This window comes from Hyperoodon ampullatus, assembly GCF_949752795.1.
Source record: "Hyperoodon ampullatus genome assembly, chromosome: 2".
NCBI lineage: Eukaryota > Metazoa > Chordata > Mammalia > Artiodactyla > Ziphiidae > Hyperoodon > Hyperoodon ampullatus.
In genome coordinates, this window is record NC_136915.1 from 87,462,843 (window position 1) to 87,486,142 (window position 23,300).

The 23,300-nt window shown below is 34.0% G+C and overlaps 1 protein-coding gene across 1 annotated transcript in view; it reads right to left on the bottom strand.

The window, feature by feature from the left end:
• DPYD (dihydropyrimidine dehydrogenase) overlaps positions 1 to 23,300 on the bottom strand; it is a gene marked incomplete at both ends in the record, with an annotated part of 823,320 nt that overhangs the window by 576,265 nt on the left and 223,755 nt on the right. The window contains 2 exons of the mRNA XM_079721437.1: positions 6,546 to 6,627; positions 12,833 to 13,029. Coding sequence (XP_079577563.1) covers positions 6,546 to 6,627; positions 12,833 to 13,029 — 279 coding nt within the window. The remainder of the gene's footprint in view (positions 1 to 6,545; positions 6,628 to 12,832; positions 13,030 to 23,300) is intronic.

A 23,300-nucleotide genomic window follows, 5' to 3' on the forward strand; every position in this document is an offset into this window, starting at 1 on the left:
GTGGAGAACTACTTGAAAATGTAGTGTTTCTGGGGTATAAAGTGCAAAGCAACGAAAACAAAGAGAAAGTAAGGGGATAAAATGACTTTGGATATAACATAGGGGGGCATTTTTGTTTTACTAAAATACTAGTTCTAATTTTATTGGCAGATAAAGGAACCACTTGAAAGTTTACAACCAGGGGACAACCAAGGTGAGATTAACAACTAATATTCAGAAGTCGGGAACATATCAAATACCATGAAATAAACTGGACAATTAAATAAACACATATTATTAAAAGTATTTAATACTAAGTATCTAATAGTGGTTATTACTATTAGAGTTAGTAGAGTTAGATGCTATTAAAAGTAACGGATAATGAAGTTTTAGAATTTTAATTTATTTTTCAAAGAGATTTTTTATTAAACTATTTCTGATCATAAGAAAGATAAAAAGTTCTAGTGCTTATTTTTTGAAATGACCTCAATAACAATATACAATGAAGGTTAGACATAAAAGAAAACTACAGGTCCAAATATTCTAAATAAAATTTTAGTAAACTGAATAATACTACAATTTCCAAAGTTGAGCAGTGGCGTGCCCTGCCAATGGGTCTATCAGTGGAAGTGATACTCAGAATACTTGACTTTAGGTTTGGTTTATTAATTGACTCAGCAAAAAAATCGAAGAAAGACCCCCATCCTTCCTGAGGTAGTGTTTGTGTGCATGCGTGTGTGTGTGTGTGTGTGTGTGTGTGTGTGTGTGTAGCTGAGTAGTGGAGTTATGTAATTTATCAAACGGGACTGAAAATATCCCAATTTTTCCACCCTGATAGAGTGAACATGTCCCTGAATTTGTAACATACAGAAAGGATGCACAAACATTTTGTGTTTCTCGGTCTGTTTCCACCCTAGCAGGCAAGAGCATGCAACTGAGGAAGCAAAAAAGTTGAATTATACTTTTGTGTATCGAAAACTGGAAAGACAAGTAGCTTAACTCCTAGTGTTAATTTACTGGGACTGGGACCAGTAAGACTTTACTTACTGTAGCCAGACATTGTGGGATAGGGGGAGAATATCCATCACTGTGCAGTAAGTAGCTCCATGGTGCAAATGAGAACAAAGCAATAATAACAATAATCAGTGGACTATTAATAATCAGGACTCTTCCCTATGTTGGGGAATCTAGTCAAATTTCCCTTTTCTAAAGTATAAAACCCCCAAATATTTGCCATCAAATCAAAAACTCACTCTCAGAAAGAACAGGAGAAAGATTCTTTGACAAACTATTAAAATTTTGCTTACATTATGCCTTAGGAAATTAGACCAAGACATGTAAAACTTAACTAAAACTGGTTTATATGACAACTACAGACATCAAAACATTTTGTGGCTGATATACTATGAAGTCCTAAGATTACTTGTTAAATATATATTATGTTAGAAAAATCACGTTATGGGCATTTTGTTTGTGTTTTTGCTCCTTTTTCTCCCATATTTTTTATATATGTAATATTTTCTGTCATGATTTTCTTAGATATGAATTATAGCATATATTAACCTCCCTCTAATGGCTTTAATATATGCCTGGGTACTCAAACATCCCAGCCAAATTGAGAATAAAATTTGCTCCACATCAAGCTTAGTGTAAGAGTTATTACTATTTCAATAGAAGGGCTGAATATAATAAGCCCTGAGCCAAAGTTCCACCTAATATCTACTCCGGGACTTGACAAAAACTTTCTTTATGCATCCATAATATGTCTTCATACATATAATAATATTTTTAATGTAGGATTAAGGTTTACAACGTTTTTGGTGTGGAGCTCTTTTTTTGAAATGAACTATGTGACACCCATTATTAAAAAATGCAGATAATAATGTACATGCTCTTCACATTTTTCTGATAGAAAATTTGGCTCAGACTCTCTAACATAGAAAATAAGACAAAATAATTTAAAAAATAAATTCAGCTGTTTTTAGACACAAAATTATTTTGTTGGCTATTAATACACATGTTTCTCGCCTTCCAGTAGAGATAAAATATGACTTCATATTAGTTTTCAATAACATCCTATAATGATGGAAATGCTTGCTGCAAATAAACATAATGACAAACAAGATGATGTAGAAAATTCATCAAGAAAGATATCTCAGATATTTTTGTTCAAATTATGAAGACAAATTCCTAGTAATTATAAATTTAGTTTAATCAAAATAGAATTCTGGGGCTTCCCTGGTGGCGCAGTGGTTGATAATCTGCCTGCTAATGCAGGGGACACGGGTTCGAGCCCTGGGCTGGGAGGATCCCACATGCCGCGGAGCAACTAGGCCCGTGAGCCACAACTACTGAGCCTGCGCATCTGGAGCCTGTGCTCCGCAACAAGAGAGGCTGCGATAGTGAGAGGCCCGCGCACTGCGATGAAGAGTGGCCCCCGTTTGCCACAACTAGAGAAAGCCCTCACACAGAAACGAAGACACAACACAGCAAAAATAAATAAATAAATTAATAAGCTCCTACCTCCAACATAAAAAAAAATAGAATTCTGTCAAAATGCTGAAAAATAACAAATATACATATTTTAAACATATTTAGAAAAATGTAAAATCTTTATGGAGATTTACATTTTTAGCTTTAAAAAATAAAGTCAGTAGAAATATTATAAAGACTGTGAAACAAGAATATTTATATATACTTAAATTCTGAATTGCAAAACAGAAAAAGAGTATTTAGTCTAAAAGATTGGTAACATTTTCAGACACAAATATCACAGGAGACTGTTAAAGTCCACCTAGGGTTAAAAATAATTGACAGTGGGTTATGCTGAAATTTTTATTCTAAAATAAATAGTTTTATAAAAATATAACAGCTTAGAGGCTATTTCTTCTAAAGAATATTTTTATTATACTAGGAAAAATCCTTTGATGTGAAATTAGTTGAGAGTATGCTTGATAAGTTAAAAATCTTATAACTTACTGATAAGTAAAGTAAAAAATTAAAATTTGAATTCTATCACAAGAATACAGAAGCAAATAAAAATATTATCCTAAAAACTCTGTTTTAAAAGGGAAAAATTTTCAACCTAGAAAAATTAAATCAGTATGCAACTCAAAAGGTTGAGAAAGAATAACAAGCAAGTTAATCATAGCAGGGGGAAAGAATTAATAGAGTCAGCAATTAGTGAATAAGGAAACATAAAACACTGAGACCTGATTCTTTCAAAGAATACATTAACTAGAGAAACCACTATCTAGTCTTATCAAGAAAAAAAGTTAAGAACACACAATATACAAGTTTTAAGATGCGAGAGCAAATACCATCACAGGTACAGATGAGGTATTTTTATTGTATACTAGAATAATATGTTTAAATCTATGCTAATTAATTCAAAAGTCTCAATGAAACAGAAATTTTTTCTAGGAAAATATATACTGACCAAATTAGCATGAGAATAAAATAGGTGGAAAGACTGGAAGATTTTTTTAAAACATCAATGTTCTGTTTCTCATAAAAAGACTGAAATCAGATGGATAAAATTTTCAAATTTAGGAAAAATATAAGTATCAAGACAATATTCTTCCCAATAATAAAATAATGAAATGCTTGGAAATTTATTTCTATAAAGCTATCATAACTCTATAACCAAAATCTATAGCATAACCAAAACTCGCAAAGATAACAAATAAAAACTAAAGCAAAACAAAGACAGACTTTCAGTAGCTTTGAAACTCTATAAAGCGAGCAACAGAATCTATTCCGTTTTATTTACAGTTTTAATATTCAGTGCATAAATAAGTGAATGCAAAAGAATATTTTTTTAAAAAACTCATAGAACAAACCTAGTTCTAGATGTACAGATATAATAAAACATGATGCAAAATGTATATATTCCAGAAATGCAAAGATTAATATAACTCAATACATTATCTGAACATCGATTTTCAAAAGGGGCAATTAAAAAATTTAACACCCCTCCTCTGTTAAAATAAAACAAAATAACTTAGAAAATGTTACTATTCTAAGTCTAGAAAAAGAAAACATTTACTGAATATGATAAAAATACTATTTCATAGATCAGAAAAAATGCCATGCATTACCACTTTTATAACATACTAGTGACAATGAAACAGTGGAAGAAAAAATATATATATATATATAACATACAAATAGAGGGGTTTTTTGTGACACAATATTTGACTGGAAAAATTCATCTTAGAATAAACAAGAACTAATCTATCAGCTATTAGATATGAAATAAATTGAAATTACTCAACAAGAAATTTAGCTGAAGAACATAGTTGGGAGGGAAGATGATGAATTAAACTAAGTTTATATATGATGAGTGTATGTTATTTGGATGATAAATGTGTTCATTAAACTATTAAGATTACAGGACTGCAGTTCAAAAGAAAGATGGTTCTAGACAAGTCCTTAGCACACCTCTAGGCAAAAGTAAATTCTCAATAATTATTTATCAAATAAATGAAACAAACCTACTAGAAAGAGAAAAAAATCAGATAATAACCAAGATAATGCTAGGTCATGAAAGCTAAAAATACATACATACATGAACATAAATGCATGCATAGATACATACATGCATGCATACATATCAGAATATATCACATGCTACACAGGAGCCAAACAGTATAAACCCAGAGAAAAATTCGTTTCATTGCCAGGAAATTATTGTTGACTTTAAAATATACAGTGTTAGTTGAGAGGTAAAAATGGAAGGCAGGTTATAAGAAGAATTTGGTGATGAGAAAAATGTGGTAACAAGTGTAGAACATTTTTAAAAATATATATCCTTTCATGGATAAAGTTGATAAGTCATAAAAGATGCAAGCATTTCATCAATGGATGCAAGTCCTCAAAGCTGAAAAAGAACCTCATTACTGTCTCTCCTCAGAGTGATGGACAAGACAGTATTAACCTTCTCTTTAATTCAGGTTCTAATTCTTTCCTGATAATTTAATAAATTCATAGGGTTTAAAATTCAAATTTACAAAATGGTGATAAACTCCTTCCTACACCTTCCCAAAGGCAATCTATACTATCAGATTCTATACATTTCCAGAGCACATATATTTCCAGGCATATATAAGCAGATATGCTTATATTTTACACAAATTGTAGTAGCATACTTTTCCCTTTGAACAAATGTTGACCAAGGCAAGGGACATTAATTGACTTTGTCAAGGTTATCTGACTATAAAATTAGAAAGTGGCATAATTGTAGCTGAAATGTACATTTTCTGGCACTCAGTGCATTGACTACTGTTATGTCTTGAGTTTCCTAGTAAGAGAAATGGGTATGCCCTAATTTATGCAATATATCTGGTGCGGTAAAAATCAAATGCAATTTTGTAATTACTTATAAGATGAATTCAGAGGTGTCAAATTAATTTTTGATGCATCTTCAATTTGAAGTATCACTTAATATATGAGTTTGAAGTCTCAATAATCATTTTCTTATTTAATGAGATTTAGGTAAGAACTTGCATTCAAAATGAAATACATTTAACGAATTTTTCAGAATATATTTATATAAAGCAAGTAATCACCCTTAAATCTATTTTGAACACTATTTTTGAACTCTGTTTTCATAAAGTTGTGCACATCTGTACTGCATACTTGTTATAAGATTACTTGTTTGGTGATTATGTGTAAATGTTTCATTGCCTAACCATTGCCAAATAAGATGTAATTATAAGTGTAAATGCACAAAATACTGTTTTGAGTGTTTCCCTTTTTATTGGTTATTTTAATTTTTATTTCTAAATGCAAGAGCCATGAATAGTTTGCACTTTTCAAAATAGCTCCCATCTGTACTTACAGAATGTATTATGTAAATCATAGTACTTTGTTAATCTATTATACCTATTACAGAAAGGTAAAATTTTTGAAATAAAAATAGGAATATGTTCAGGTGAAGAGCCAGAGTACGATACTCTTAAATAATACAAAAGTATAGGAATATCTAAAGCTATATTACGAAAGTAAAATGTATTAATTTTTTGACCATCTTTAAAAGAATACAATATTTTTTTCACAAAACAATTAAAAATACAGAGCTGTTGCTTTCTACCTTGCTGAGTAACTGTTTATGTTGAAAAAGGATTATCACATTAACACTATTGACATTACGCATATAGTAAATAAAATAAACCTCTGTAAGAAATTATGTTCCAAATTGTGAAATACAAATGTTTCAGAGTGCACAAAACTTGCATGAAAAAAAACGTGATTAAAGCAACCAAATCCTTCTATTAGCTGCACTGAACCCCTAAAGCAATTTAGGAATTTGTTTCTTACAGACAATTAATCACATGCAGGCGTGCCAGATGAGAACTATTGATTGCCCTTTTCCAGGCTAGTGGCATTCAGACAGTAGACAGACAAATGCCCTAAGCAAGGAAAAGCATCTTTCTGCTTCTGCCTGGTGTAGCTTTTAATTGTTCTTTCCTAAAGTGTGTGACATTTTGTTGTTAATCTTTAGTGTAGAGCTTACTCCTTTCTTTTGGAGCAATACACATGTAAGTGTTATGTTTTTCACTTACCTTTACACCAAGGTCCTTCATAAGTTCAATCTCAAAATTTACTACATTATATGGTAGCCGGAACTGAGGGATTTCAGAGATACTGAAAATAAAAATGAGAAGCATTTGTGGGAAAATCACCAATTTAAAAAATGCAACATGTCTTGATTGATCAGTATTAAAGGAATAAGTATCTCTTCTGAGGGTATTTTCATATCACATAATGTGAGTGTGAGGACATCCACATTTTTATATGCATGACAGAATATGATATGGGTTACAAGAGAAACAGTAGAAACTGATGTGAAAATAAATAAAAACAATGAAAAACAAATAGTGAGTACACAATTGGCCTATACTTTTAAGTTTATTACAGTATTTAGTTGATTTATTTACTAACACTTCTATAAATTCCTAAGAAAAGAAAATCTTAAAAAAACAAAACTTTGAAAGTATACAGTGTTTAATATACATAACATATATACATACACACATATATATTCTATAACTATACCTCTAGTTTGTTCAAATTCAAATCTGTAACTTTGTATTACCATGCTGTTCAGGACATTACAGAATAAGTTCCGTAATGTGATCTACAGAATATTTTTACAGTAAAACAATCTTCTATGAAAGCAATGTGTCCCAAAAGGGTTCAGTCATTAAAAAGTAATCCTATTTGATATCAGTGCTCATTGTTTTCTGTCTTCAAATACAATCACTTCAAAAGTTAATAGTTCATACATAGTATTAAAGGTAAGTTCAAATAACTTTTCAATATCTTATAGCAATAAAAAGGCTACATATGTTCATGAATATACAGCAATTCATGTAGTCATTCATCTATTAATCCAGCAAGCATTTACAAAGTACCAGGTACAGTGTTAGCTGCAGTGATTTAATGCTGAATTTGACCAAATTACCACTTTTAATAAGCTCTCATTCTTGTGAGCAAAGATACATAAACAGATCATGACAACAGAATGTAGTACATTCAGTGGAAGAGCTATATCCAAGCACTATAGAGATTGATTTGTAAAATAAATAAATAACTGTTGAAGATGAACTTTCTGGATCACTCAGTGCAAGGTCTTCCAAAGTGCATCTGTAGTATTTTCATTCTTTGGTGACTTAAGAACTTGATTATTAAATTAATTTCCATCCATCAATCAGCAAAGCACCATGTTCATCTCAGTGCTATAGAAAATGCAAAGTACTGAACAGTACAAAATCAAGGTCCTATATTAAAGGAGCTTTCTATCTAGTTAGGGCGTAAGATTATACATAAGAATGATTTAGGGCATAGGTTAAGAAAGAAAAACCACCTAAGCTGATCTTTGGACAACCACACTACCTCAGCGGTCATCATAATGCTCTGGGCACCACACAGGACTCTGCCTTTGTAGGGTAGCAGAATATGCCCCTCCCAATATGCCACTTTGGCAGAGGATTATTTTGACCTGAAGACAATTAAGAAGAAACAGATACAAGAAAAGCCCTCCGGTCCCCTATTATCTGCCAAAAAGCAGTACATAAATTTGCAATGCTGTGTCTTCCTTTCCTGTACCAAGAAGGGCAAAACTCTTAATCACCAGTAGAAAACTGTAGACCCCTACCAGCCCAAAGATGGGCACCAAGAGGAATTTACACTACAAGCCTTACTAAATAACTCATGTTCCATTAGTTTCCCCCATATATTTACCTTCTCACAGTTTGCTGTCCCTAAAAGCATAAACCCCTTTTCCTTTGTCTGGTCACTTCTCCACAAATTTATCATTCTTTGTTAAGATGCTACATAAACCTCAAGCTCTGACCCCCCTTCTCTGAATGACTCATCACTGAGCTATCCCACATGTTTGTACAATACATGTGTTAATAAACACTGTTTTTCTCCTTAATTTGTATCATGTTAGTTTATTTCACAAGGCAACTACTGACCTAAGAGGATAGAAGTTATTTTTTTCCTTCCCTGTACCTTCTGAGGCTAAGGAGAAAAATTCTTAAATAGTATGGATTATAAGTAGGCACAAACAGACGCCCAGTCTTGATAGGCCTGGGGGTCTGCGGAAGAGAGACTGAAAATGGACTAACATTGGAATCTGATGAAAGTCCTCAAAAGGCTAGACATGAAGGCAAAAATTCTAGCTAAATAAACCAACCACAGCAAGATGAGCCTCTAAATACAGACAGATACACTGTGAGGCTGAGTACCTTCCTCTGATTTGGGATCTTTATGGGCTCTGAATAGAAGTATATGATATGTAAGAAAAAAAAATGATGCTAGTTTAGGTCAATGGTTCTAATTTAAGATATGGCTCTGAAACAGCAGGTTAATGAAGCAGGAACAATTTTTCTATTGACAGAAAGAAAGGAGAACACTCTCAACCTAGCAAGAAGAAACCAGAGCAAGGAGGAAGTATAACTCTGAAAACTGAAGTAGCCAACAGAGCAAATGGAATGCCAGGCTGCTAGGGCTTGAGCAGCTCTGCTTAGAATCACATACTGCCCTGAAAGCATTGTAGCCAACACTTACTTAGCACATGTGTTATGAATAAATGTGTGAGAATCACATTTCCAAGAATCTTCTATAGGAAATAAGAGTAATGTGAGATACTAAAAAGAGTTAGATTTGATCATAATCAAGTAGGCAGGGGATAAGGAGATAATTATTGATTGATATAAACATGACACAATTATATTCACCAATGGATGAGGTCAGCAGACAGATGGGTGATACACACACACACACACACACACACACACACTCACTCTCATGGTACAACGTGACAAGTATCAAATACCAAATGTAAACGAGAGTGTTTCAAAGGAGAATTAGCTTATTTCAAGATGAGATAATCAGGTGAAATGTGACATATGATCAGCTTTCAGACAAGTGAAGGCATCTCAAGATGATGAAAATGATAAGGAAGGAGGAACAGAAGGGGGAGGAGGGAAAAAAAGTGTACATGCTGTGTTCAGGGGACGGGCAATGGAGCAGAGGGGTGTCAGCAGGCTTTAATAGGAACACTACCACCCCAGATACCAGGCAAATTCCTCATTTCAGAGCTCTAAATGCCATCCATATGTGACGGCACCCACATTTTTATCCTCAAACCTAAATTCCAGACCTTTATATTCACTTGGACGTCTAATAGGTATCTCAAATTTTTTATACCCCAAACTAAACTTTGGTTCCTCCACCCCAACATACGTCCTCAGACAATTCCTTCCTATGAGCTGCTCAACCCTAAACTCGTACTCTATTCCTTTACCAGCATCACACCAAGTCCAGGCGCAGGCAATAAGGAGGTGCACTGTTTTTAGACGATTTAAAAAGTTATAAAACTGACAAAAATAAGCCTTTTTGTATTATCACCATGAGCAGGTGACTCTAAACAAGTCAGTGATATTCTAAACACCATCTCCCCCCAAAAAACTCTTTGGTGGATCTAAATTCTAAATAATGGCTACAGTTGCTACAGAGTTTTAGTAATAAATGTTTTTAAAATAAATATCCACATGTGTCAGGTCTACAGTCCTCTGCTCTACCAGCTGAGCTATCGAAGGTGAAGCAATTATACTCCAATAAAGATGTTAAAAAATGTGTAAGCTTTAAATAATCCCAATTTTATTACTCATTCATTAATAAACTGAGTTCTACAGAACAGTTAATATGGAGAACTCCAGTTAAACAGCAGCCACTGGCACATGCTGATTCACCTACAAGCATATTCCTCATTCCAATGGCCATAGGCAGCATGTGTCTCCACCCCTGCAAGATTAATGTTTAAACAGTTGATATGTGATTGATAAAATAACACATGAAGTAACATGAAACTACTTCAATTCTATCATTTTGTGTGACCAGAAGTTTTTAACTTGGGTTTAAACTTTAAAATAGTGAAACTGTGAACTATACCTTTAATATTGAAATTATTTTGTTTTGATTGTTAATATTTTGTTTTATGGGAGTGAATAAAAATAATTATAATCACCAATTATTACATAATTCTCTTTGAAGATTATTTTATTGTACAGACTAGAGGATAACCATATTTTAAAAATTATCTATTCCATATATCAAATGCTCTAGGGACAGCACTAGACTGCCATTTTTGAAACCCCCTCATGCATTTATAAACACCTGACATACTCTATATTTGGTTTATTGTTGCTTTATTGTCTACCCCCCCACTACCAGAATACGAGCCCCATGAGAACAGGCACTTTGCTTTATTTACCTTTGTATCTCTAGGGCCCGAGACAATGACCAGCACATAGTAGGAGATCAATAAATAAAAAAGGAAGGAAGGAAGGAAGGGAGGAAGGAGGGAGGAAGGGACAGAGGGAGATTACCCTCAAGACTGCGTGTTGAGAAAGGGGATACAAGGATAGAAGATGGAATTTAATTGGAATGGTTACTTCCCAAGTTTGTTGTACTTATAAAAACAAACTTTCATTCTTCTATATGTGCTCTTTTTTTTTTTTTTTTTTTTTTTTTTTTTTTTTTTTTTTTTTTTTTTTTTTTGTGGTATGCGGGCCTCTCACTGTTGTGGCCTCTCCCGTTGCGGAGCACAGGCTCCGGATGCGCAGGCTCAGCAGCCATGGCTCACGGGCCCAGCCGCTCCGCGGCATATGGGATCCTCCCAGACCGGGGCACGAACCCGTATCCCCTGCATCGGCAGGCGGACTCTCAACCACTGCGCCACCAGGGAGGCCCTATATGTGCTCTTTTAACAATCTAAAGTTTTGAAAGAAATTTTCCTTGTGGCCACAAATCCTTTAGTACAATCAGTGGAATGCCCAGATAACCTAAAAAAATAATCGTTCTTATATGTTCATGTTTCTTCCATCAAAATGGAATTAACCAGTAACAACCTCCTTCCATTCTTTTTAAAGCACAATGTTCATACTCCGATAGAACTTTGCTTTAGTTTATTACGCTACAGGTACCACACTTTAAATTTGTGTTACATCACACATGTTCTCAAAATATTTTCTATGACCAAATCTATTTCACCTAAACCCCATTTCCTTATTGTGAATCCATAGGTTGTCTTTTTGTTTTGTTGATGATTTCCTTTGCTGTGCAAAAGCTTTTAAGTTTGATTACGTCCCATTTGCTTATTTTTGTTTTTATTTCTTTTTCCTTGGGAGACTGATCTAAGAAAATATTGCTAAGATTTATGTCAGAGAATGTTTTGCTTCTGTTCTCTTTTAGGACTTTCATGGTGTCATGTCTTATATTTAGGTCTTTAAACCATTTTGAGTTTATTTTTCTATATGGCGTGAGTGTTTTAAGTTCATTGATTTACATGTAAGCTGTCCAGGTTGCCCAACATCAGTCGTTGAAGAGATTGCCTTTTCTCCATTGTACATTCTATAGAGTTCCATTTATTTTAAATAAAGCAAACTCCATCCAATTTCTAAGCTTAATATGAATTTCTGAAAATCAGATACAAAGTGAATATTTTCCATTTCAGTGTATGAATCTTCATGGGAATAAATGATTATGTGACTGAATCCTGGTTTAATAACGATGCTGATTAATAGTAAATAATAATATGGTATCTATGAGATAAACACTGCATAAATGTACATTAAAATGGAACATTTTTAGTAGACTCTAACATAATTGTAATCAAATGCAAAACTTAAAGAGATTGGAGAATGAAAATACGTGACCAGGACAGCACGTCTGTGTACACAACAAAATGAATCATCCAATATTCTGTGGAGTTTGGTTTCCCCATCTCTAATTTGCATAATTTTCACATATATATATTGCCATTAAAGGAAAGACTCACAGGGGTAAAATAAGCTTCCTTTTTTTTTTAAGATTTTTTTGATGTGGACCATTTTTTTAAAGTCTTTATTGAATTTGTTATAATAGTGCTTCTGTTTTATGTTTTGGCTTTTTTGGCCACGAGGCATGTGTGATCTTAGCTCCCTGACCAGGGATTGAACCTGCACCCCATGCATTCGAAGGCAAAATCTTAACCACTGGACAGCCAGGGAAGTCCTAAAATAAGCTTTCATATGATTGGTTCCTCTATTCATAAAATATTTTGCTGAGATTTCTCTTAAATTCACAGAACTAGACAGAGAAATTTTAAAATAAATATTGCTTAAAGCCAACTGCAAATTTAAAGTGAATAATGAAATCAAAATTTGAGCATTTGGAAAAAGAACACTTAAAATACCATCTGTGAGCCTGAAGTTCCTATACGATTACGAACAACAATATTCATAATCATTTTACCCCATCAATTTTGACACTGTGAACATGAAATAAATGTAGGCATTACCTTAAACCACCAACGTATTCTTGTTTTTCAAATACAGTGATGTCAGAGTAGCCTAATCGAGCCAAGAACGAAGCACAACTTATACTTGCAGGCCCAGCACCCAAAAGAGCAATCTTTGCAGAATAGGCTTCAGGCATTTTTTCTGGGGGAGGCAGAAAATGATTCCTGATTTGTGGGATATTCATTGCTTTGAACACCTACGGAGAAATCAATTGGCATCGTTAAAATTTTTAAGCTAACTTTTACATCCTCAAACATATCTTTAATGTTTCCAATCCATTTGTGCTTTTAATAGAAATAAGCAGTACATTTTAAGTATTACCATACTTAGAAGTTATATTGGGTCAAGCCGATGGCAATTTATGCTTGACTAACTCTTTCTCAATCTTTGAAATTCCTGTCTAAGGTCCTCTAGGAAGCATTCCTGACTCGCTTTCCCTACTCCAGCCCTGGCCCAAGTTAAGTGCTCCTCCTCTAAGCTCCTGTATCATACTGTGTATGCTATTAATGAAACCATTTACCATGTGTGCCACGTTTCCATGTTAGTCAGCGGAACATTAGTTCTTGAGTCAGAGAATATGTCATATATAAAAACACACACATATAACTTACTAACTATTTGCTTTAAATATTTTTAAAAACATGTTACCATTGTATAACCAGCAGTGAGCACTAACCTGGCACACAGACATTCAGTAGATAATTTATGACATCTGCTTCTGGTTATGATAGATTAGCTTTTGAAGGATAACATTTCAAAAATATGTTGGAAGCACTGGAGAGCCTCTGAAGTAAGCCTGACTAGAGGAGCCAAGATCTCAGAAAAAAAGGGAACAGCAGAGAAGTGAGGTGACAGTTTAGGAGTTACTTTTACCCTGAGGGAATTTGCCACTTCTTAGCAGAGTGAAGAATCTTGTAGATAGATGACCACGGCTCAGAAGAGACAGAAAGAGAGATTTTAGCTAATTTTCTAGGACTAGAGAGACACAGTGTTCATAAACAAAACAAATCTCTATAAAGCAGAAGGGAGCTTTCTGCACTCTGAGAGGCCAGAAGAAACAACTGGAGTACAGGAGTAGCTGAAGAAGAAAAAGTCCTAGTACACACCTTAGCATACAGCTGAAACTTCTGGAGGGCTGTACTCTGCAAGTGGGGCAAACCAGAGGAAGACATGTAACCCAGCCTGATTTAGATGAAGGTGATAAGGTCTCACTCCTGTCTACCTCCCAAATGATAGGGTGAACCTTCTGTGGAGGATAATAAGTCAACTACAACATCTACAAATTTTCATCTACAAGGCCTGGCTTTTGATCAAAAAAGCCCAGGCCTCTCATTAACTGAGAACTAAGAACTGCCAGTAACTCAGAAAACATAAACATATGCATACATAATCCAGTAAGTGTAGTTATCAGAGATAGACTTTAGAATAACTATAATGAACATATTCAAAAAATACATAAGAATGTGAACTTCACCAGGAAACTTCAATTTGTTTAAAAAAAAAACAACAAATTTTAGAAAAGAAAAAAATTCAAAATTAAAATTGAAAACTAAATAAATGTACTTAACAGTAATTTGAACAGGTGAGCAAAAATGGACTCATAAACTGAAGATTGGTCAATGTTTTGTTCTGTTATTTGTAAATTATTATTGCACTGGATTTTCTCCCTTAGTTTTATAGTAGGGTGCATCAACCTTGGTAGTTTTTCTGATGAACTGAATATTTGAATGAAATTTTGTAAACTTCATCACAAAAACAACATGTTTAGAGGTCTGGCTTTAAAATTATGCTCTTGGGGTTGAGTCAGGACCTCCATCATTCTCACGGTGTACAGTATTGAATAAGTGTTTTAACATCTCCATGCTTCAGTCTCCTCAAACTGTAAAGTGGGGTTAATAATATCTATCTCATAGGGCTAATATGAGGATTAAATGAGTTAATACATGTAAACCTAATCTGAGGGTTTCTCTTCCCATCTGTAATGAATGCCAGGGCACAGTAGAATTGTACCACATAGTAGTAGGCATCCAGCAAGATTTTGATGAATTTCAAAGTTCTTGAACTCCAGTGATAGGTTTCAACAAATGAGTAACACATGCAGTTCTTCCTCAGTGATACAAAAGGATGGTTATTTATAGGTTGTTTGTAAGTGAATAATCTTGAGGAACATTTTAAATAGATTTCCTTGTATAATCGCCTTGTGGTTTCTGACTTTTCACTCATCTGGAAAGTGCATTTCTTTCACCACTCCATATTGACTTTACTAGCATTTTCCCCATAATTTTCATATTATTTTGAGGCAAGGGAGAAATTACCCTTATTTTAAAAATGGAATGACTGAGACACAGAGAGGGGCCATGTAATATTCCCCCAAGCCTCCTCACGTTCTGGAGACAGAAACAGTATAATTTTCTAATAATTATGCAGTGTTCTCTAAATGGAAAGGGACAAAACACGGTAAATGCAAAGATATTTACCAATTCTAATTTGAGAGTATCCTTTTTCTCATTTAAATCTTTCTTACTTTTTAAAATGGTACTTAATGGAAATAAACACAAATATTTGGTAGCTATATTTTTTCCTCAATTACTCTACTTGTTTTTATTAACCAAGCAATAGCAACTATAAACTATAGGGGAATCATGACAAAGTTTTCTTGGATATTTCAGAATATCTCCACTGGTTGAGGAATATATTATAAAAGGTTAGCTGTATTCAACATATCCCATAAGAGTTTTATATTTTTGCAAGTATTTAACTTGATTTTATTATAGAAAAAAACATAATTTCTGGTCATTTCTAAAGAGATACTATTTCATCAGTGTAGGTCTAAGAGGAACCTTAATAAAAATAATACATTGGTTTCATTTTGCTGGTTTCAGTTTCTTTGAGTTAATTAATTAGCAATATGACAGTCTGGTTACCTTTTGAATGCTTAAATGGAGAGAGATTGTTATTTGTGCATCCAAAAGTAAGTTACCTCAAATTACATGCCTTCTAGGAGACATTTCTATGTAATTTTCTTTGTAACTTGCTTCGTTTTGTGAAAGAAGTCAAAGGAAGTACTGAGTACATACTATTCAACGCACTCATCCTTTGAAAAGAAATATTCTTGGGTTGTCTGACAGTTTCTTCACCACAACTAAACAAGGGACACCAAAAGTGGGAACTGTATTTCAAACACATCAGAAATAAGGAAAACTTCATGCTATGGCAAAATTTTAGTTATCAAAACTATTAATGCATTAGTGATTCTTAAAAAATGTTGTTTAATTATTTTCTTATTATTAAAATAGACATTATTGTGAGACATCGCTGGCATGGTAAAAATACTGTGTAATTTGAAATCAGAATATTCTGTTCCATTAAATTTCCACCTTAATTTGGTAAATATCTTTATGTGCCCTCTATGCACTAGATACTAGTATGAATAAGACAGACCTTCCAGTAAGTAGTTCCCTGGGTAACAGGGTACTCATATGTCTTAAATATAGAAAAATTATTACAATGCAATCTGTCCATGTGTAGGGTTCATTTTTATACATGGTGCTGTTGGAGCTGGTGAGAAAGAAATGTTATCCCAGAAGGGAAGAAAGATAACGCCTTAGCCAAATCTTAAAAAAATGACACATGTTATTGTGGAGAGGATTTCACCTCTCTAAATGTCAGCTCTAAAATTAAGAGAGTAATAATTACTTCAACAATTTATTGTGAAGATTGAATAAATCAATGATGATAACCTCCCGGGATTAATGCTTTCTCTTTATAAGGCACTCACGTAGGTGCTTAACATTTATATCTCCAGCCCTAAAAATCTTTAAAGTTAGGTATGCTTGCTCATTTTATAGCAATTTTATATTGCTATATTTTATATTCCCCCATTTTATATTCCCCCGTCCTATCAGCAGAACTGATTCCTAACTTATTATTCTACATTATAGTTCATATTTTTATTATGATTAAACTATATGTTCTATTTGCGATTTAAGGCTACAACTGAATTAAATAGTTAAGTTGACAAAATTCAATTAGAAAACATAGGTGTGTGTACTTTGCTTATGAGCAGCTTTACTGATCCAAAATCATATGTAGGTTCAAACTAATCAGTGCAAGCACTCATTTGCCTTCAGAATTTGCTTATGCTGTTCTCTGTGCCTTGAATTCTCACCCACTCCCAACTTTACCATACTTGATGAACACCTTTCAGGATTCGGTTTAAATTTCACTTTCTCAACTCAGCTTCCCCTCCCTGCTAGACTATCTGTTAGGGTTCCTAGCTACTGGCTCCCACAGTATTGTCTGACTGCCCCCTCTCCGCACTTCATTGCAATTTGCTTCCTTTATTGTCTTTCTCACTAGGCAATAAGCTCCCTGAGGGCTAGTATCATTCCTATGTTGTTCATCACTGTATCCTTAGCACCCAGACACTGCCTAGTACCTAGTTCGTCGGTCAAATATGTGCTCAATGTTGGAGTTGGAAAATAAAGCTGCCGGGGGTCAGGCAATCCATGCTACAGCTTGCTGGGGACAAAAGGAGAGCGGGGAGGCAATAGAGAGTGATGGAGACATGGTAGACTGGAGAGATCATTCCCCCGTCCTATCAGCTTCAACTGATTTTTAATATGATTTTTCTAGAAACAGCAGTAATGGTTAACTACTTATAAGCAGGTCAATAAAATAAAAAAAGAACAGTAATTAGAAGGCAGCCATAATTGAAATGTACTGGCTGTTATGTGATATGCCAGATAATCATTTATTAAACTACTTTCAAAAAGCCAGGTTTTCTTTGTAGATCATCATTATTTTTGCTCTCATTTTCTATTTCATTATTTTTCTATTATTTTCAGTTCCTTTCTTCTACTTTTTCCTCATTTACCACCAACACATCCCTCCTCCACCTGTTTCCTCTCTCTCTAGCTTCTTGAAGTGAAACCTGCTTACTTATATATAATCTTCATCTCTTCTGTTATATACACTTAACACAAAAAATTTTCATGTAAAAATGGCTTCGGCTACATTTTACAGGTTGTCAGTGGAAATTGTGTCATTCAGGTCTAAATATTGTATAATTTCTATTGTGATAACCTCTTTAACCCATAAGCTATTTACAAATGTGTGTTTTAAATTTGTTGCTATTGCCTTCATTTTGACAATATTTTTTTGATTTCTAATTTAGTTGTGTTGCAGAAAAATGCAGTCTGTATGTATTTATTTGGAAACAGTATATACATATATATTCACACACATATATATCTATATGCACTCACTCTATATTACTTGGGTACAGGAACCTTTCTTGATTTATTAAATCAATCTAATAAACTTTATTCAAAAAAATCTTACAAATTTTGAGTAAGGCCATATTGTAATGTATATGTAAGTTTATGAATTTTATATTTTTAAGACATTTATTCTTCTTTTCATTGTTTTTCTCTTTATTTTTATTAGTACACTTTCCCTAAAATTCCACTTTTGTTACATATGAATATGACTACATTAACTTTTTTATGGTTACTATCTTGCAAGGTATTTCTTTTTTCAACCACCTTATTTTCAAGTTATCTGATAAGGTCTTTCTCTTTTAAACATCATATAGCTGTTTGGAGTATTTATTTATTTATTTATTTATTTGCGGTACGCGGGCCTCTCACTGCTGTGGCCTCTCCCGCTGCAGAGCACAGGCTCCAGACGCGCAGGCTCAGCGGCCATGGCCCACAGGCCCAGCCGCTCCACGGCATGTGGGATCTTCCCAGACCGGGGCACGAACCCGTGTACCCTCATCGGCAGGCAGACTCCCAACCACTGTGCCACCAGGGAAGCCCCCTGGAGTATTTATTTTTAATCCATAATAAAGTCACTTATGTTTTAATAAGTAAACTTAATAAATATAAGTTATTATGATTAATTATATATTTGTATGTATTTCTACTATCTGCTCTGTGCTTCCTGTTTACCATGTTTTGTATTTGCTTCTCTCTCTCGTTTTTTATTTTTCCTTTCCTGTCTCTAACTGGATTAAGTTTTCTACCCACCCACCCCTCTTTGATTCTTAGAAGTTACAGGTGGTATTTCTATATTTTTTGCGATTACCTTTTAATGTTTAACATAGATATTTCAATGTTTTTAAAACACTGAAGAGAGATATCAAGTCTCTCTCTCCTCCCAACACAAAAGGCCCTTAGCACCCTTAACTGTGCTCTACCACACCCACCTCAAACACCTTCCTTGTCAATTTTATATAAAATTTTATCTCTATCTTTTTTAACACCCCAAAATGAGTTGTATCATTACCTTACAGCCAATAGTTAATTTTATTTACCACCTTATTTTTCTGGTTTATTTGCTCACCATCATTTCTTACATCTCTCTTTCATTCCAAGTTTGTCTCAGTCATGCTGAAGAATAACTTTTAGCAGTTCTTATAACAAGGTGAGTAATAAGTCACCTTAGATTTTAAATGCTTAAAATATCTTTACTCATGCTTGTATTGTTAAGGGAGAAATACAGTTCTTTATCTTAGTTCTTTAAAAAAAAGTGTTCTTGGCTTCTAACATCTATGGATGCTGATGAAAAGTCTGGGGTCAGTCTAAATATTGTTTGGTTTTAAAGTAATCTGTTTTCTCTTTTTCTGGAAGCTGCTTCTTTTGAGATCTTTGGTATTTCACAATATTATAATTGTGTGTCTAATAGAGGGGCTTACATCTTTCCTTTCTTTTGGAAAATTCTCTACCATAACTGCCTTTAGGCTGCTCTTCACCAATCTCTTTCTATTCCATTTCTAAATTTAACTTTTTACTCGTATTTTTATTACAGTGAATATTTCCAATCAACTATTTTTCATACCAAATTCATTGTTTTTTTCATAATTTTACGTTATTTTTATGGATATTATTTTCTGTCTGTTTATTTTAAAGGCCTGATTATGGTAGTATTTGGCTTCATTAGGATAAAATCATCTCTAGGTTGAGTCTTTTGATTATCACTGGCAGCATTAGCTTTTTTAGTGTGGCTTTGAACTTTCTGTTCCAGACTTATTCTGAGAGAAAGTTTTCTGTCTTTGCACTTACTCTCTTGCTTCTTATGTACAGTACATCATGACCTCCACCCAGCATCACTCCTCTCCCTCTACCCCACTGCAGAACCAGGTCTCTAACTGGAATCTCAGGGCTCCAGTCCCCAGGTGATATTTAGAGATAACACAGAAGCAAGTTACTGGGCCACTAGGCACATGCTCAAAACACTGGGGCACAGCTCTCATTGCTTATCTTTGTAGCTTCATATAAGTCCTAGCCCTGCACCTATTTTTTAAAACACTTTCTACCAGGGTAGGTAAATCCAGTCCTCTACAATGCATAATGTTTTTGGTACTTATTATCCCACACCAGTCAAACTCCCCAGCAGCCCCTGATTGTTTGCTTATGCAGAGCCTAGCAGACAGTGGCCCAAGTCCCCTGTCTACTGTTGAATATTTCTGTAGCATTTCTGGCCCCAAAAGGTATTTATCTTCCTTTTTAGTTCAGCTATTAACTTTTCTTGTGTGCTTATTATATTTCATTTATAGTTACACTTTGGAGCAAATGGGTATTTAAATTTTAACTCCCAGCATAACGGCTCTTACAAGTGATTCATGCTGATACACTATTACTGCTTTGTACTAATTTATACTACTACTCATCAAATATATTTGTGAAAAAAATACATATTTTTAACTTGTTAGGATTCAAACGAATGAAAGTCCACCCTTCTACACTGTAAGGTGCCCCCAAGAGTATATATATTTGAACTTATAAAAAACAAATTCAAAAAACATTAATAGCAAATCTTAATAACCATGTGATTTCAGTAAATTTCAATGTTATTGCCCCAAATCTCTGAACGTATTTTTATGTGTTAAAACTCCAGATACTAATATATAGTTTTAAGACAAACTAAAATGTTGTGATGAAAATCATCTAACAATTTATCCATCCTGCAGGTTTAATTATTCATCATTGTGCCAGCACTGAGTATTTTTTTTTAAATTTTTTTGGAAGATAGTTGCTTTACAATGTTGTGCTAGTTTCTACTGTAGAGCAAATTGAATCAGCTATATGTATACATATATGCCCTCTTTTTTGGATTTCCTTCCCATTAAGGTCACCACAGAGCACTGCATAGAGTTCCTGTGCTATATAGTAGGTTCTCATTAGCTATCTATTTTATACATAGTATCAAGAGTGTATATATGTCAATTCTAATCTCCAAATTCATCTCACCCTCCAACCCCACACTGAGTATGTTTAATAGATTTCTAAAGATTTTTGGAAAAGAATGTCAAATATTTACTGAAATCTTTATCAAGACATTATTCCTTTCTATTAATCATTGCATTAAGACCAAAAGGAGAGACATAAATCAAGCCTGTACAGACATTACTTGTGTTTGCATCCCCAAGAGCCGCCCTCTTGATTTTATTGATACAAACTGATTTTATTACTCTTTAATGCATATCTTTCATGTACGTCTTATTTCTCTCAGAAATACGTTTTTTCTTTTCTATGAACAGTATTCACAAACTACTGATAACACTGTTTTCAAATAGGCGTAGTATGGAGAAATTTTATTCAAAGATGATACAAGTTTGGGACAATAAGGCAAGTGTGAGATGTCATCAAATCTAACAACTATCGCTAATCCATATTCTATTTATAGATGAATTGCAAAAGGCATTAGCCATAAATATTGGTTATTATCCATAAATACTGGTTATTATCCATTATCATGGTAATATATCTTAGATTATACACATGAACTAGTAGATCTTATTGACCAGTTTGCCAAACTGTATCATAAATGTGTTAGACTCATTCTTAAAAGTACTTATAGACCAGTTATCACAAAATGATGCTTAGGTTTTCCTAATTAATATAAAACTTTAGGTAAAAGCTTAAACTTCAGGGCTCTCAGTTGCACGAGTCCCTTCCAAGGCCCTGCATTTAAATTTGTAGCAGTACTTTTGTGTAATTCTTCAAAGAAGGAACCCAAAGTTTATCATCTCAGGCCCCATGAAACCTGAATACTGGCTATATAATAATCCTTCAATGCCAAGAAGAAAAGAAAAAACAAAAGCTTACTGGTAACATATATAAATAAAGAAAATGACTAAGCCATATGTGTTGGTCTTACACAACCTATTTTAATATAGTTGCTTCATATCTAACAGAAAATGAGGTACAGTGACCTCAGTTTGTGAGTTGTAAGGTACAGTGACTGAGGTATTTGTGGCTGAGTCAACAAGGTGTAACACTGTGAGCTTGCAGCCAGAAAACCCAAGTTTACATTGACTTTGTATCAGTGACTTGTAACATTAGGCAGGACAAGTGACAGTTTCTGAAATAATGGGAATTAGATGCTTTGTACTCTGGATCTGCCTTTTATTACATGTGAACTTGTGTAAGCCTCTTGTTACTCATACAAAAAAATGAGGGTTATAACATTTACCTAGAGGGTTATTTTGAGTATCAGTCAAGTTCTAAGTAAAGTACCTAACATTGTCCAGGGCTAAAGGAGTTTGTTTAACAAACTATGATTTTCTAATCATTTTGATTCTTGGTTTCCTCATGCCCAAAATGGGAAAACCATTGGCTAGTTTACATGTCTTAATGGTTGTTTTTCAACATTTTAAAGTGAGATACTATAAAAAAGCATTGAAGTGCTATGCAAATATGTAGTATTATGATGCTACATTTTCCCCCTACCTCATCCCTATCCTTTGTACTAAGGTCTAATCACCTCCAAAACCAAATATCAAAAATTAATGAAGATTAGAGAGGGGAGACAGCAGACGCAAGAAGAACTACAATCCTGCAGCCTGTGGAACAAAAACCACATTCACAGAAAGACAGAAAAGATGAAAAGGCAGAGGGCTAAGTACCAGATGGAGGAACAAGATAAAACCCCAAAAAAACAACTAAATGAAGTGGAGATAGGCAACCTTCCAGAAAACGAATTCAGAATAATGATAGTGAAGATGATCCAGGACCTCGGAAAAAGAATGGAGGCAAAGATCGAGAAGATGCAAGAAATGTTTAACGAAGACCTAGAAGAATTAAAGAACAAACAAACAGAGACGAACAATAAAATAACTGAAATGAAAACTACACTAGAAGGAATCAATAGCAGAATAACTGAGGCAGAAGAATGGATAAGTGACCTGGAAGACAGAATGGTGGAATTCACTGCTGCAGAACAGAATAAAGAAAAAAGAATGAAAAGAAATGAAGACAGCCTAAGAGACCTCTGGGACAACATTAAACGCAACAACATTCACATTATAGGGGTCCCAGAAGGAGAAGAGAGAGAGAAAGGACCAGAGAAAATATTTCAAGAGATTATAGTCAAAAACTTCCCTAACATGGGAAAGGAAATAGCCATCCAAGTCCAGGAAGTGCAGAGAGTCCCATACAGGATAAACCCAAGGAGAAACAC